Source organism: Carassius carassius, chromosome 20 (genome assembly GCF_963082965.1).
Source record: "Carassius carassius chromosome 20, fCarCar2.1, whole genome shotgun sequence".
Lineage (NCBI taxonomy): Eukaryota > Metazoa > Chordata > Actinopteri > Cypriniformes > Cyprinidae > Carassius > Carassius carassius.
The window spans coordinates 28719293-28732890 of NC_081774.1; the positions used below are offsets into that span (position 1 = coordinate 28719293).

At 37.3% G+C, this 13598-nt stretch overlaps 3 protein-coding genes across 3 annotated transcripts in view; 2 read left to right on the top strand and 1 right to left on the bottom strand.

Annotated features, from left to right (window-relative positions):
• LOC132096797 (tyrosine-protein kinase JAK1-like) overlaps positions 1 to 4270 on the bottom strand; it is a 31094-nt gene extending 26824 nt beyond the window's left edge. The window contains exons 1-2 of the mRNA XM_059502404.1: positions 4178 to 4270; positions 3725 to 3913 (exon numbers count right to left, since the gene is read on the bottom strand). Of these exons, the coding sequence (XP_059358387.1) occupies positions 3725 to 3848 (124 nt within the window). The 5' untranslated portion in view covers positions 3849 to 3913; positions 4178 to 4270. The remainder of the gene's footprint in view (positions 1 to 3724; positions 3914 to 4177) is intronic.
• A 927-nt stretch (positions 4271 to 5197) lies between these two features.
• On the top strand, positions 5198 to 7736 carry LOC132096799 (leptin receptor gene-related protein-like). Its single transcript, XM_059502405.1, has 4 exons — positions 5198 to 5297; positions 5828 to 5903; positions 5987 to 6170; positions 7330 to 7736. The coding sequence occupies exons 1-4, from the start codon at positions 5279 to 5281 to the stop codon at positions 7444 to 7446; spliced, it is 396 nt and encodes a 131-aa protein (XP_059358388.1). The 5' UTR covers positions 5198 to 5278; the 3' UTR covers positions 7447 to 7736.
• Positions 7737 to 12583: 4847 nt separating this feature from the next.
• Positions 12584 to 13598, top strand: part of LOC132096804 (cAMP-specific 3',5'-cyclic phosphodiesterase 4B-like) — a 78297-nt gene continuing 77282 nt past the window's right edge. Inside the window, exon 1 of the mRNA XM_059502412.1 lies at positions 12584 to 12717. The gene's annotated coding sequence lies outside the window, so the exon portion shown is untranslated. The remainder of the gene's footprint in view (positions 12718 to 13598) is intronic.

A 13598-nucleotide genomic window follows, 5' to 3' on the forward strand; every position in this document is an offset into this window, starting at 1 on the left:
ATACTTCAAAGTGTACAAAGTATTTAATTAGTAAACTCAGTATTAGAGTCCTGCACGGGTTCGGGTACCCGCAAATTTGGCTGAAACGGGTGAAAAATATCCAACTGTGTCGCATACGGGTGCGGGTCGGGTCGGACACAAGGGAAACACGGGTCTAAACACGGGTTCAAAACAGTCACGTGCAAACGTAAAAATAGGCCTACGTTCCACTTTTAAAAAAATCACAATTGCGCGAACGGCTGCATGAGTCATTAGTTAACAGACGTAAAAGATCAGCCAGCAGTTTTTTTTTTTTTCATTGTTTTTGTTTTCCGTTTATATATATATACAGAATCTGAATTAAAATGTGTTTGATTTAAGCCTATTCCAAAATTTGTGTCATAAAATTATATCAAGCATTCAGCTCAACTAATGCGATCGTTATAAAGGTGTTTAAACAACAAAACACTTCCACTTGCATTTATTTGACAATCGGAATATCAGATATTTCATTCCATAGCTAACACATTTTAGCCTAGAAATCTAGACGCACCCTAGCGGCAGCAAAATGTATTTTGCAGCCTAGAGTACAGTCTAGCAACTCTCAATACACCTTCTAGCAGCAAAAACCCAGATTGGGTCAGGCCAATCACGTCGTGTATAGAGCAGGCGGGGCGGGCTTAACATATGACGACAGAGAGTTGAGACGGCTGCCACTTGAAAACAAAGAATGGCGGCTGCAGCTGTCGAACAACGATCTTTTGAATCGGCTTTGGCCGCGACTCTGGAGGACTTGGAGTTAAGTTTCTCTTTAAGAAAAGAGCAAAGAACGGCACTTAAGTCATTTTTAAAAAAGGAAGATGTGTTTGGAGTTTTGCCGACTGGATACGGAAAAAGTTTAATATACCGCTCTGACTACGTCACCTTCTTCGTTGCTCTGATTGGTTGTAGCGCTATCCTATTGCATGCAGAGGGATTTTGAGAGACAGCCGTTTATCCCGCCCCTTGGAGTAAGCCTCGTCTATGGAGAGTTTCCAGACTAAACATCTTGATGTAAGTCTGGCTGGCCAGGCTAAACACATTTGTGAATATGGGCCTAATCTAGGCTAACCAGGGTTGTTGTTTTTTTTTGTTGTTTTTTTTGCATCTGAAAATGACTTTGTGCAGCTCATTAACATGTGCGCTCTGGTGCAGATCCGCCTCTCACGATGCTCAGCTGTGGACGATTTAAAAATGGGTGCGTTCGACTTGAAGCACAACCTCAGACGGTGGTATATGATTCGCTCTTTTGTTGTTCTGTTTTCTTTCAGGATCAAAAATACAACAAATGAAAGCATTCATCTGTATTTCCGACTGATGAGAACTATGCATATAAATTCATAAATCAGTCAATTTTGTATTTTATTATGAGATATTTTATTCTAATGTGATCAGTGACTCAAGCACTGATGGACCAAAGAGCACGTATTTCGACATTTGCAGTAAAAACGTGAAATATAAATTCTCAGAAAATGCATTTAATACCAATATATTAAAACGTCTGTTTATATAGCCTACTCCATTAATAAAGGAGTTCAGTCATTGGAAAAATATCAGTCCACATGCGTTTATATTTAATATGAGGGAAATAGACATGCATGCATGCGTGACACAAAAAATATTTAACTTTTAGGTAGCAAAATATTTTTTAGTAATTCTGTCAATTACACTATAAGGTTATTACATTGTCCATCCATCCATCCATCCATCCATCTTCCTCTTATCCGGGGCCGGGTCACGGGGGCAGCAGTCTAAGCAGAGAACCCCAGACTTCCCTCTCCCTAGACACTTCCTCCAGCTCTTCTGGGGGGACACCAAGGCGTTCCCAGGCCAGCCGGGAGACATAGTCTCTCCAACGTGTCCTAGGTCTTCCCCGGGGTCTCCTCCCAGTGGGACGCGCCCGGAACACATTCCCGGGAAGGCGTCCAGGAGGCATCCGGAACAGATGCTCGAGCCACCTCAGCTGACCCCTCTCGATGTGGAGGAGCAGCGGCTCTACTCTAAGCTCCTCCCGGGTGACTGAGCTTCTCACCCTATCTCTAAGGGATCGCCCAGCCACCCTGCGGAGAAAGCTCATTTCGGCCGCCTGTATCCGGGACCCAAAGCTCATGACCATAGGTGAGAGTAGGAACGTAGATTGACCGGTAAATCGCGAGCTTCGCCTTGCGGCTCAGCTCTTTCTTCACCACGACAGACCGGTACATCGACCGCATTACTGCAGAAGCTGCACCGATCCGTCTGTCAATCTCCCGTTCCATCCTTCCCTCACTCGTGAACAAGACCCCAAGATACTTAAACTCCTCCACTTGAGGCAGGAACTCTCCACCAACCTGAAGTGGGCAAGCCACCCTTTTCCGACTGAGGACCATGGCCTCGGATTTGGAGGTGCTGATTCTCATCCCAGCCGTTTCACACTCGGCTGCAAACCGTCCCAGTGCATGCTGAAGGTCCTGGCTTGATGAGGCCAACACGACAACGTCATCCGCAAAGAGCAGAGACGAAATCGTGTTGTCACCAAACCTGACCCCCTCCGGCCCCTGGCTGCACCTAGAAATTCTGTCCATAAAAATCATGAACAGAACCGGCGACAAAGGGCAGCCCTGCCGGAGTCCAACACGCACCGGGAACAAGTCTGACTTACTGCTGGCAATACGAACCAAGCTCCTGCTCCGGTCGTACAGGGACCGGATAGCCGGATAGTAGAACCTCGGATTCAGGAGGAACAGTGTGGTTTTCGTCCAGGCCGTGGAACACTGGACCAGCTCTATACCCTCTACAGGGTGCTGGAGGGTTCATGGGAGTTTGGCCAACCAATCCACATGTGCTTTGTGGATTTGGAGAAGGCATTCGACTGTGTCCCTCGCGGCGGCCTGTGGAGGGTGCTCTGGGAGTATGGGGTCCGGGGCCCTTTGCTAAGGGCTATCCGGTCCCTGTACGACCGGAGCAGGAGCTTGGTTCGTATTGCCAGCAGTTGTTATTACATTGTCTGCTATATATTTGCTTCTTCTTAATTAAATACGGGCAATTGATTGATAAAACATTAATCAAAATTAAGATAAAATGTATAAAAAACGAATATCTTTTAAAAAGAGTTTTCCTTAAATAACTTCTGTATGACCTGGCAATAAAATTCGAAAAAAGTGTGTCTAATGTGATTGGCTTAACTGATTTGATTTCAGGTGCGGGTCGGGTGTCGGTTCTATTTTAAGCGGGTTGGGTCGGGTGCGGATTTTAATTAGTGCTGCTGTCGGAAAACGGCTCGGATGAGGTTTTAAGCACTGCGGGTATGGGCAGGTGCGGATTTACAAAATCGGACCCGTGCAGCTCTCTGCTCAGTATACCTATAAGTTCACTTTTAGTATAATTGCAGTAAAATCTACAAACACAGAGGTAAACTAGTTGTGTACTCAAAGTTTGCTACTGTTATACTTAAAGTATACATAAAAGTATACTTTTATATACTAGAAAGTGGGCCAATTTAGTCCCAAGGAGTATTGAAACAGTACACTGTAAACAGTACAAGTATATTCCTAGAACACTGATATATGTATATTTGCTACATGAAGTATACTTAAAAATATACTTAAATTAAGTATATACTTAAGTATAAAACTTTACTTAGTAAAATAAACTTGAAGTATACTACTTTTTCGTAAGGGCTGTGATGATTACAGTGTTTATTTTGTGGAATAGCTGAAAAACCTACCCAACTTCTTGGCCGCTTCAACACACAGCTCCTCTGCTGTGAAACTTCCTGAGAGATGAATGATCTGGTGTGTCTCTGGCAAGTAAAAATGTATCTCGAGCCCCTGTAATATCACTGAGGCCATGGCTACTTCTTGTTTTTCAGCGCTTTATTAATGAGGTCCCGGCAATATTCCATTCCAACAATGTCCTAAGTATATTCAAATAAAATTCTGTCACCGCACATATGGTATAGAACAACATTTTCCTCTTTAAGAAACTTGTTCTTAAAGAACACTCTTTACAAACCGTTTTAATAGAAACTGAAAGTTCGCTGAAGAGCTCAATTCACGACTAACACATTTCACATTTCTCATCTATTTCTGACTGACATTAGTGTGTCTGGATTCTTACAGCGAGATCGAATGAACTTTAAAAACAAAAAAAGATAGAAATCGTGGAAAACGAATCTTACCTTAACGTCGAAAGGTCGTCTGGGCGAGCTTCGCTTCCGAAGAAATTGATGATGACGAGATTCGGATAACTGACGTGACCCACACTGAATCTGATTGGTTGCTTGACGTTGACGTCACCTCTATTTAACCCTTAATTCAGTCGAGTTTCTGTCACTGTAACATAGTCATGAGACAGACCTCTTGAGAAAGACTCTGCATCATTTTCCAACGAAACCTCGGTGTTTACGGGAAGTGGTCTTAATGAATGCCCGTTCAAATTTCCGCCCTGTGGGATTTTCTATTCTCGAATGTTGTCGTTTTGTTGATTTTCCACCCAATACAAACTTGCACAGTAAATTCGATTGCTTTTTAGGCTATTTTAAGATGAACTAGGCTAATATAATATTCATTGTTATTAGACAGACAGACAGATAAATATATATATAAATATAATTTACTTTATAAAATAAAAATACTTCAAAAGTATTTTTTTAATCTAGTTCATGTTTATTTCAACAGTTTTTAATATTCAAATCCAAAGTTTTATCTGGTAATGTTATTTAACGGACCTGAGCTAACATGTTTTAACAATAAAACAGTCCAAATCAAAACAGTTCATTATCAAAGATAAATAAATACTGTAACAAATGTATTGTTCATTGTTAGTTAATGCATTAACTAATAACAGTTACAGACAGAGACCGAACCGATGTAAACTACTAGGCTACTATTAGGCTAATAATAATAAAAACAACAATTATTTATATGTTTGTTTTTCTGGAGATCATTAGATTATTTTTTTATAGCCAAAAATCAGTAACATACAATATCTTATCAAGAAACAACAAGAAGAAGAGGTAAAAAAAAAAGTTCAAACGCGCGTATAAATATATATCAAATAAATAGTCTATATTATAAAGTTCACAAACTTAATAATAATAATAATAATAATAATAAGATCAGTAAATTCTCAATAATAATAATACTAATAATAAGAATAAAATAAAAGTTTTTGTAAGACTGCTCCTTTAAGGGTGTATGAGTAATTTGGTAGTTTGAGGAAATAGGAAGTCAGTCCAGTAACATTTAGTACAAAGACAGTAAACAAAAGGCGCTTGTGAATGATGGCAGGAATAAAAGGTAAAGCTAAACGATAATTCTTGTTCTGATCAGTGCAACACTTTATAACACTTTACAACACTTTAAACAGAACACGCCGATGCTATAACGAGTGCATCTGCTGTCGATAGAAACCTAAGTCTTGTATAATTTGTTGAAGTTTCATAACTACAGACTGCTACGTAAAAAGTCTAATATAACTGCAGATAGTGCAGATTGGTTAGTTAAAGCAAGTTAAAGTCTATTAAGTGTCATGTGGCGATGGTAAATAATACGTTGTCAACTACGGTTTAAGTTTTACTTAGGTTTACTTTAGTTATACTGTTGTGCTGCAGGCTTTTTTCCGGTCGTATTCAGTATTTAACCAATGATAATCAAATTGGGAAATGATCTTAGAGATGACAAATCACGGAATTTATTTATTTGTGGTTTACTAAGTACGTCACTCCTGCAGTTGCGAGCTGTGGCCGCAGGGGGGGCGATACAAACACACCTAATGTTTCAGCGCTCAAACCCTTGGCCCTCGACTAATCTGAATGATTGCTTTTCAGCTCTTGTTGCGTTATCCTTCAGTGGTGCACTTGGACTGACTTTTCTCCTTTTGGGATGTGCACTGGAACATTTTGGGTAGGTCTATTATTTTTTTGTCTTCTGTAAAGATCTGAAGTGCAGTAATTGAAGATAACCTCAATGTGCTTCTTTCCTCACAGAGTGTACTGGCCAATGTTTGTCTTGTTCTTCTACATCCTGTCACCTATCCCAAATTTAATAGCCAGAAGGCATGCGGACGACACTGAGTCAAGCAATGCATGCAGGGAGCTTGCATATTTTTTAACCTCTGGAATTGTGGTGTCAGCATATGGGCTACCCATGGTGCTTGCACGAAAATCTGTGGTGAGTACAGAATATGCTTTATGTCCTGCTTCTTGACCATTATGCTAAATAGTGAATAGTTCTCCCAAAAATTTAAATTCTTTCATCATTAACTGACTTGTGAGTTGCTTTCTTCTGTTTAAAACAAAAAAAGGTATTTTTAAGAAGTAATTTTTTTAAGTTGGCAACCAAGCATTTTATGGTAGCCACTGATTTACATAGTATTGAAAAAAGAAAAAAACTACGTAAGTCAATGGCTACCATCAGCTATTTGGATACCAATGTTATTCAGTATATCTTCTTTTTGGTTCAACAGAAGAAAGAAACTCATACAGGTACGGAACAAGTGGATGGTGGGTCATCATAAATAATACATATAATAATATTATAATAATACAATAAAACGTACAATTTTAGCGTATAATAAAAACATGTCCAAGTCACGTTTAACCTAAAAAAGTTTTTATATATTTTGTATTTAATTTCACTTACTACATTTTATAAAATGTTTAATCAATTAATATTTTTCATACATTTTAAACTATTTAGAGATGCTATTATAGTTAATTTATTATTAATATAGCAAGTTAAGTAATCCTTTGAAACAGTTTTATTTTAATATTTTCTGAATTTAGTTTTAGTCATTTTTTGTTGTTGTTGCAATATATATTTTAATAAATGTCTATATAGTTTTATAACAAAACTCGCTAAATTAAAATGTTTTTTATGCTGTATTTGATTTCAGGTAACATTTCATTTCAAGTAGTATTCATTTTAGTTTTTATAAAAAATTGTAATCAAATATAATAACTGATGAGAATGTGGATGTTTCTGCATTATTGAAAATTATGGTCGAATAAAATGCAGACACCTTACTGGTTTTCCGTTCTTTCAATTATTATTTCTTGCTTGTTTAATTAGATTTCCAGGTAAATATGACCCATACAGCTCAAATAATAATAATAGCTTAGAGGTTATAAGTGAATTCTGTTTTGTACAAGAGGAAAAACCTTCACTCTGATGGCATTGATTATATTTTTGTTTCATTTAGTGCTCACCGTGTCCTCAAAATGACTTAAAAGCATATACAGACAGAATACACTTTCTAAAATGACAAAGCCGACATTACACTGAATGAATTGTCATCATGAATGAAACTAATGGCTGACTTCCTCTGCAGATCCAGTGGGGCGCTTGTGGTCTGGTAATGGCAGGCAATTCTGTCATTTTTCTGACCATTCTGGGTTTTTTCCTGATATTCGGAGGTGGAGATGACTTTAGCTGGGAGCAGTGGTAAAATCTATCCGGAAGAAGACCATAACTACATTATATACTTTAAAACTTTAAATAGCTTGCCATGGCGATGCTGATTAACCCAGGCCTTGACAGAGACTGTGTCCATTGCTTTGTTTTCCTCTCGGTTATGGCTGCTTTGGTGCTCTGCTTCTGCCTTTTCATTTGCATTACATATGCATGACCCTGTGTTTACAATAATTTGCTTAAAAATGGTAATTATAAAAGTTGCATTTATAGAAATATTGCATATTTACTCAAATCAAAAGCAAAAAAAACAAGCAATTATGATTTGCGTAAATAATTTTGATTATTTTTTTTGTATTAAGTTTAAAATTAAGATTTCTCTCATCAACAGATGTGTTTGTTTGTTTTTGTCAACACAATGCTAAAATTATTTATTATTTGATATATTAAAAACAAATTTATTTTTTAATTTGCGGTATTACACAAGAGGTTGGCAATAATTAAAAATAAAAAAAATCCTAAAACTAGGCTTTTTCTTTTACACATGCACAAACAGAACACTTCGTGGTCAAATAATTAATTTTAGTAGGAGCTAGAAATCTTTTATGCGAGCCAATTGAACCATCATTACGATTTAGAAAGTAATAATACTGAAAGGTAAGCATAGAATGAACATTGTCTCTTTCCTTTTTTAGCAGTTTGAATTGTTAGTGCTTAATTATCCCAATTAAATTATGAGCGATCATCATTTGCACTTGATACATAGGCCTGCCAGTTAAGAGGCTTAATGAATTATAAAACAATGTCCCCTAATAGCAATGCTTTGTGTCTGCAAACAGAAGCACTGTAACCACGGCAGGCTATGAAGTGTTTTTGTCTTTGTTTTTCCAATGCCACATTACCAAAGCAAACATCTTGCTGTTCTGTTCCTTCATTCCTTGTTATATCGGTTCCATGTGGGTCTGTAGAAACAGGATGAAAAGTTTTAAATGCATGCAGAGTACAATCATAAACAGCCTTTCAGTGAATATAGAATGCTTATTATAGTTACTTTTTATTGGAACTGCATATGATTCATGAAATTCCAGAAACTGACATAATTGCACATCATAGCTTATGAAACACTATGATTATGTAATTTAATATATTGTAGGCTGTATAGCAAGAGTGTCTGAGATCCAGTTTCACCTGAAAGACAGAGTGTTCAAGTTTAATGATTGACAGTTTCGGACTACTACTGTTGTTATTAATAGTTTATAAAAGGTTATCATTTTATCCACTGTTTAAAATCTTCCTGTTTTGTTTCTTCATAGGTTAAACTGACTTTACATAGAATCACATAGAATCACTTTTATAAGGGATGTTTTTGATATACCTTTGTGATCTTGTTTTGATTATATGAATAAAAAAACACTTGAATTTTTCATTTTTCGTCTTGTCATAAGTTTGTCTTTTTCAGCGACTCTATATAATTAGCATCACCGTTTATGTTTAAAATTGCACTCCTTTTGACCAATGTGACTTTAAATCATAGCAATGGCTTCTGTTGATGTCAGCAATGCAAGTGCACACTACTGTTCAGACGTTCACACTAAAATATAATGCATGTGAGTGACAGCACAGTGACAGATTTGAATCTACATCTGGTTTACTTCCCATGTTTGCTGCAGACACAGGATGTCAATGCAGAGAGCAAAGATGTTACATACGAGAAAGGAGGCAAATATTTTTGGATCTGGAGGTGGCAGATATTGTAGGAGTGTGTGCAGAGGAACTGAGAAATCACTGAAGCTTGAATATGATGGGTATGAGAAAGCAAGCCATAAGGTTTTTTTCTGGACTGTTGCACCTGTGTGGTCTGTCAAGGTCAGGTGAACACCTTCATCATCTCAGATGTTTATTTATTTATCTGGAGGTCTTGGTCTTCAGAATCTCAATTCAGCAAATGGTTTTCAGAATAATAATTTTGATTATAATTGGGCCATAAATGGAATTCGTTCACTTTGGGATTTGTTTGGCAAACGAGACAAATAAAATACATTTAGACATTTTGGCAAGAAAAAGTTTTCTTTCTTGTTTTAAGCTTCATGTCACTTTATTCATATATTCTCTATATATTAAAGTCATTTTGGCCTCAGATTTTAAGTTTATTTTTGGCCTGTGTTCCTTTGAAACAAAATAATACAGTAGTTATTTAAATCCGTATTAGTCATGTTGACTATTTTTAGGATCATTTTATGAAGCTTTTGCATCCCTTTTTAATCTTGAAAGCTTCAGTCCTGGTTGCATGGAAAAGAGACACTGCATGACATCACTCAATATTTAATATTGTTACCAAATACATGTGCAAAAAAAAAAAATTGTCAAATTAGCTTTTGGCCCCCCCTTTCTGTATTTAAACTGTGCAAAAATGTATACAGTAGTTATTTCAACCAACATTTAATAATTTTATGATGCCTTTGCATCTCTTTTTTTTAATCTTGAAGCTTCAGTGTCAGTAGATTGTAATTGCATGGAAACAGACAAAACATGATATAAAATACTAAATATTCTCACAAAATACATAGGCGCATTACACACACTTTGTCAAATAAATTAGAAAAATACTATTCATTCAGATATATTCTAGTAAGTAATTTTGTAATTGCATGCAGAGACCACTAAATAATGAATATTGTCACAAAATACCTATGCATAATAATACACATTTCTTTATTCATACAGTAGTTATTTAAACTGGTTTTAGTCATGTTTACCATTTTTATAAACATATTCTTATTCTTTTGCATCCTTTTTTTTAATCTTGAAAGTTCAGTCCCAGTTGATTGTAACTAGAAAAGAGTACCAGTGCATACATTAAATTTTCATTTTACACACTGCATATTGCTTTTAAAAGTGGACCTCATTAGATAAACTTTTAAATAGCTAGACTTCTCAATACTTGGCAAAATCCCAGGCATAATGTGTAGCAAGAAAGCAGCTGAAGTTTCAAATATATTCTACACTTTAATGATGGAGGGATTAAATGACATACAGTAATATCACATCGCATGCAGACAGACCTGTCCTGCTGAGCTGCGTCTTTCTCTGGGCGCTTCTCTCGTGCTCAGATTCAAATAAATAAATGAGTGGTCTGCAGACACTGGCCCTAACGGCAGCGGTGCCACTCGCTAATGACCTTCCCTGGGGAGTTCTGCTCTATTTTTAAGCGCAGTCAAAGCGGCCAGACTGAATGATGATAATTAAAGAGAGGAAGCCTGGTCTTCAGAGCTGTCCTGAAGCAGATAAGAAACATCTTGTAACATATTCATGGTTTTGATTATGCAAGACGACAAAATATATACCGCAAATTATATATTATTTCAAATATTGATCTCTTAAAATTGTTATAATGACACATATCCTAATTAAAGAGGGAAACTAGGTAACAATGTTTTGCAGGGTTGGCAAACTGACAAGCATTTGAAATACAAGAGCATCATTCATAAGCGACTGCAGTATGTTTACTTTCAGAAAACATCAATGAATAAGCATATCTGAATGTGTAGTCACATGCATTCATGTCTTCAGAAAAGAAAAAAAACATTCAGGAAATAGTTCTCATAAATCCTCATGATACTTAATTCTGAGACACTGGAGAGATACAGGATAGTTCTTCTGAAAACAGTGGCTGTGGGTTAGGAAAGGGCCCTCCAGTGGCCATGAATCTCTGCACCTCACAACCGTTGCCTGGAAACAGCCCAGTGATCCTCTGATTTATTCATTTCATTCCTTTACCACATTTTACTTGTTCTGTTTTATTTCATTTCATATTTACTCATTAGGTAACGCTGACCTTGCAAGACTTTCTGACACACTGCAGATGGTCTGGCTGCAATCTCGTGGGTTTATTGATGCGTCTCGAACACATCTAAGACAACTTACTGTACACAGGAAACATGGACTGCATATAGAGAGGAAAGCTCGATGGAAGATTGTGAAACTTGACTGCACATTTTACCAGACACAGTTATAACCTTGAAGAGTCACTTTTAATTACTTTTAATTGATAGATAGATAGATAGATAGATAGATAGATAGATAGATAGATAGATAGATAGATAAATAGATAGATAGATAGATAGATAGATAGACAGACAGACAGACAGACAGACAGACAGACAGACAGACAGACAGACAGACAGACAGACAGTCGGGGACACCCCTAGATAGATAGATAGATAGATAGATAGATAGATAGATAGATAGATAGATAGATAGATAGATAGACAGACAGACAGACAGACAGACAGACAGACAGACAGACAGACAGACAGTCGGGGACACCCCTAGATAGATAGATAGATAGATAGATAGATAGATAGATAGATAGATAGATGGATGGATGGATGGATGGATGGATGGATGGATGGATGGACGGACGGACGGACGGACGGACGGACGATAGATAGATAGATAGATAGATAGATAGATAGATAGATAGATAGATAGATAGATAGATAGACAGACAGACAGACAGACAGACAGACAGACAGACAGACAGTCGGGGACACCCCTAGATAGATAGATAGATAGATAGATAGATAGATAGATAGATAGATAGATAGATAGATAGATAGATAGATAGATAGATAGATAGATAGATAGATAGATAGATAGATAGATAGATCGATGGATGGATCGATGGATGGATGGACGGATGATAGATGGATGATGGATGGATGATAGATGGATGGATGGATGGATGGATGATGGATGGATGATAGATGGATGGATGGATGATAGATGGATGGATGGATGGATGGATGATAGATGGATGGATGGACAGATGATAGATAAATAGATAGATAGACAGACAGACAGACAGACAGACAGACTGACAGACAGACAGACAGACAGACAGACAGACAGACAGACAGACAGATAGATAGATAGATAGATAGATAGATAGATAGATAGATAGATAGATAGATAGATAGATAGATAGATAGATTAGCATAAAAGCCATTCTCCAGTCTCTCTCAATGTATAGTCGTAATTCTTTGTTTTCCTGGTCTCTTACATCTTCTCAGTTGAAGGGAATGGGGTGTCAGGAGGATCACAGCAGCACACCATCAATGCCAGAGTCCCAGAGAGGAGGAGGAGGAGGAGGATGGGGGGAGGAGGGATGTCCCATCCGCTGGTGATGGGTGACCACTTCCAATAGGATAGGAGGGGTTTACGGAAAGGTCTGTGTTATTCGCTCTCACGCCGATTTTATTCGTTCATCGATGACTATCATCTCGAAACGACAGCGCATGCATATAAGGTAAGTTTGCACGCTTCTCTCGGTCTATTGTTCATTGTATACAACGACGCTACCGTACACTAGTTCGTGCACTTCGTTGACAAAGAGAACATTACATTGTGGCTTTTCTAAGCATTAGACTTGAGACTTGAGTCGCCCTCGATGATCGTGACTGTGTAGGCTGATGTAAGTTGCTAGTTGCATCCGTTAACGTGTTGACATCGTAGCGCGCGTGTATAGCTCATGTATGTACTGGAACAGTGGTCTGTCAAAGTACCGATAAAATTAAATTACGTGACTAAATATCTGCCAGGCTGTGGCTAAATTAAAATCCAAGGCCATTTGAAGTTCGTCTCGTTCTGTGAAATGAAGAAGTCTCGTTCAAACGATGCACAGTAGGCTACTGTCAGAGAATCGGGAAGGTTTTTTCACTGGACACGTCATGTTATTAAATATCTGAACTAATATACTGTTGTTTTATCCTTCCAACTACGCTTTATCATGTTTAGGAGCATCGGGTTGTGAATTATCATAATTAACTTGATGAACTTTATTGCCAGATACCGTTTTCATTGTCTTCTCTGGGAAAAGTGTGAAAGCCCATCATCGATTTAATTGACTTTATACAAATTCCATGCTATCAGACTTATATAAATGCGTTGCTTTGGTTGAATATAAAAGCAAAATGAGTCGAAGTTGTGCATTCATTCCTTCCTTAATATAATAATCTGCATTAAATTCAATAAACCCTGTAATTATTTATGGAGAAATATGGATACAGATGTATAAGTGGTATGATGTTCTTAATCTTTTATGTGTGTAGCACATTTACTATTTCAATACAGAAATTACTTGGTTTAACTTTTACATTAAGAATAGTCTTTCTGAGTGACAACTTTCTC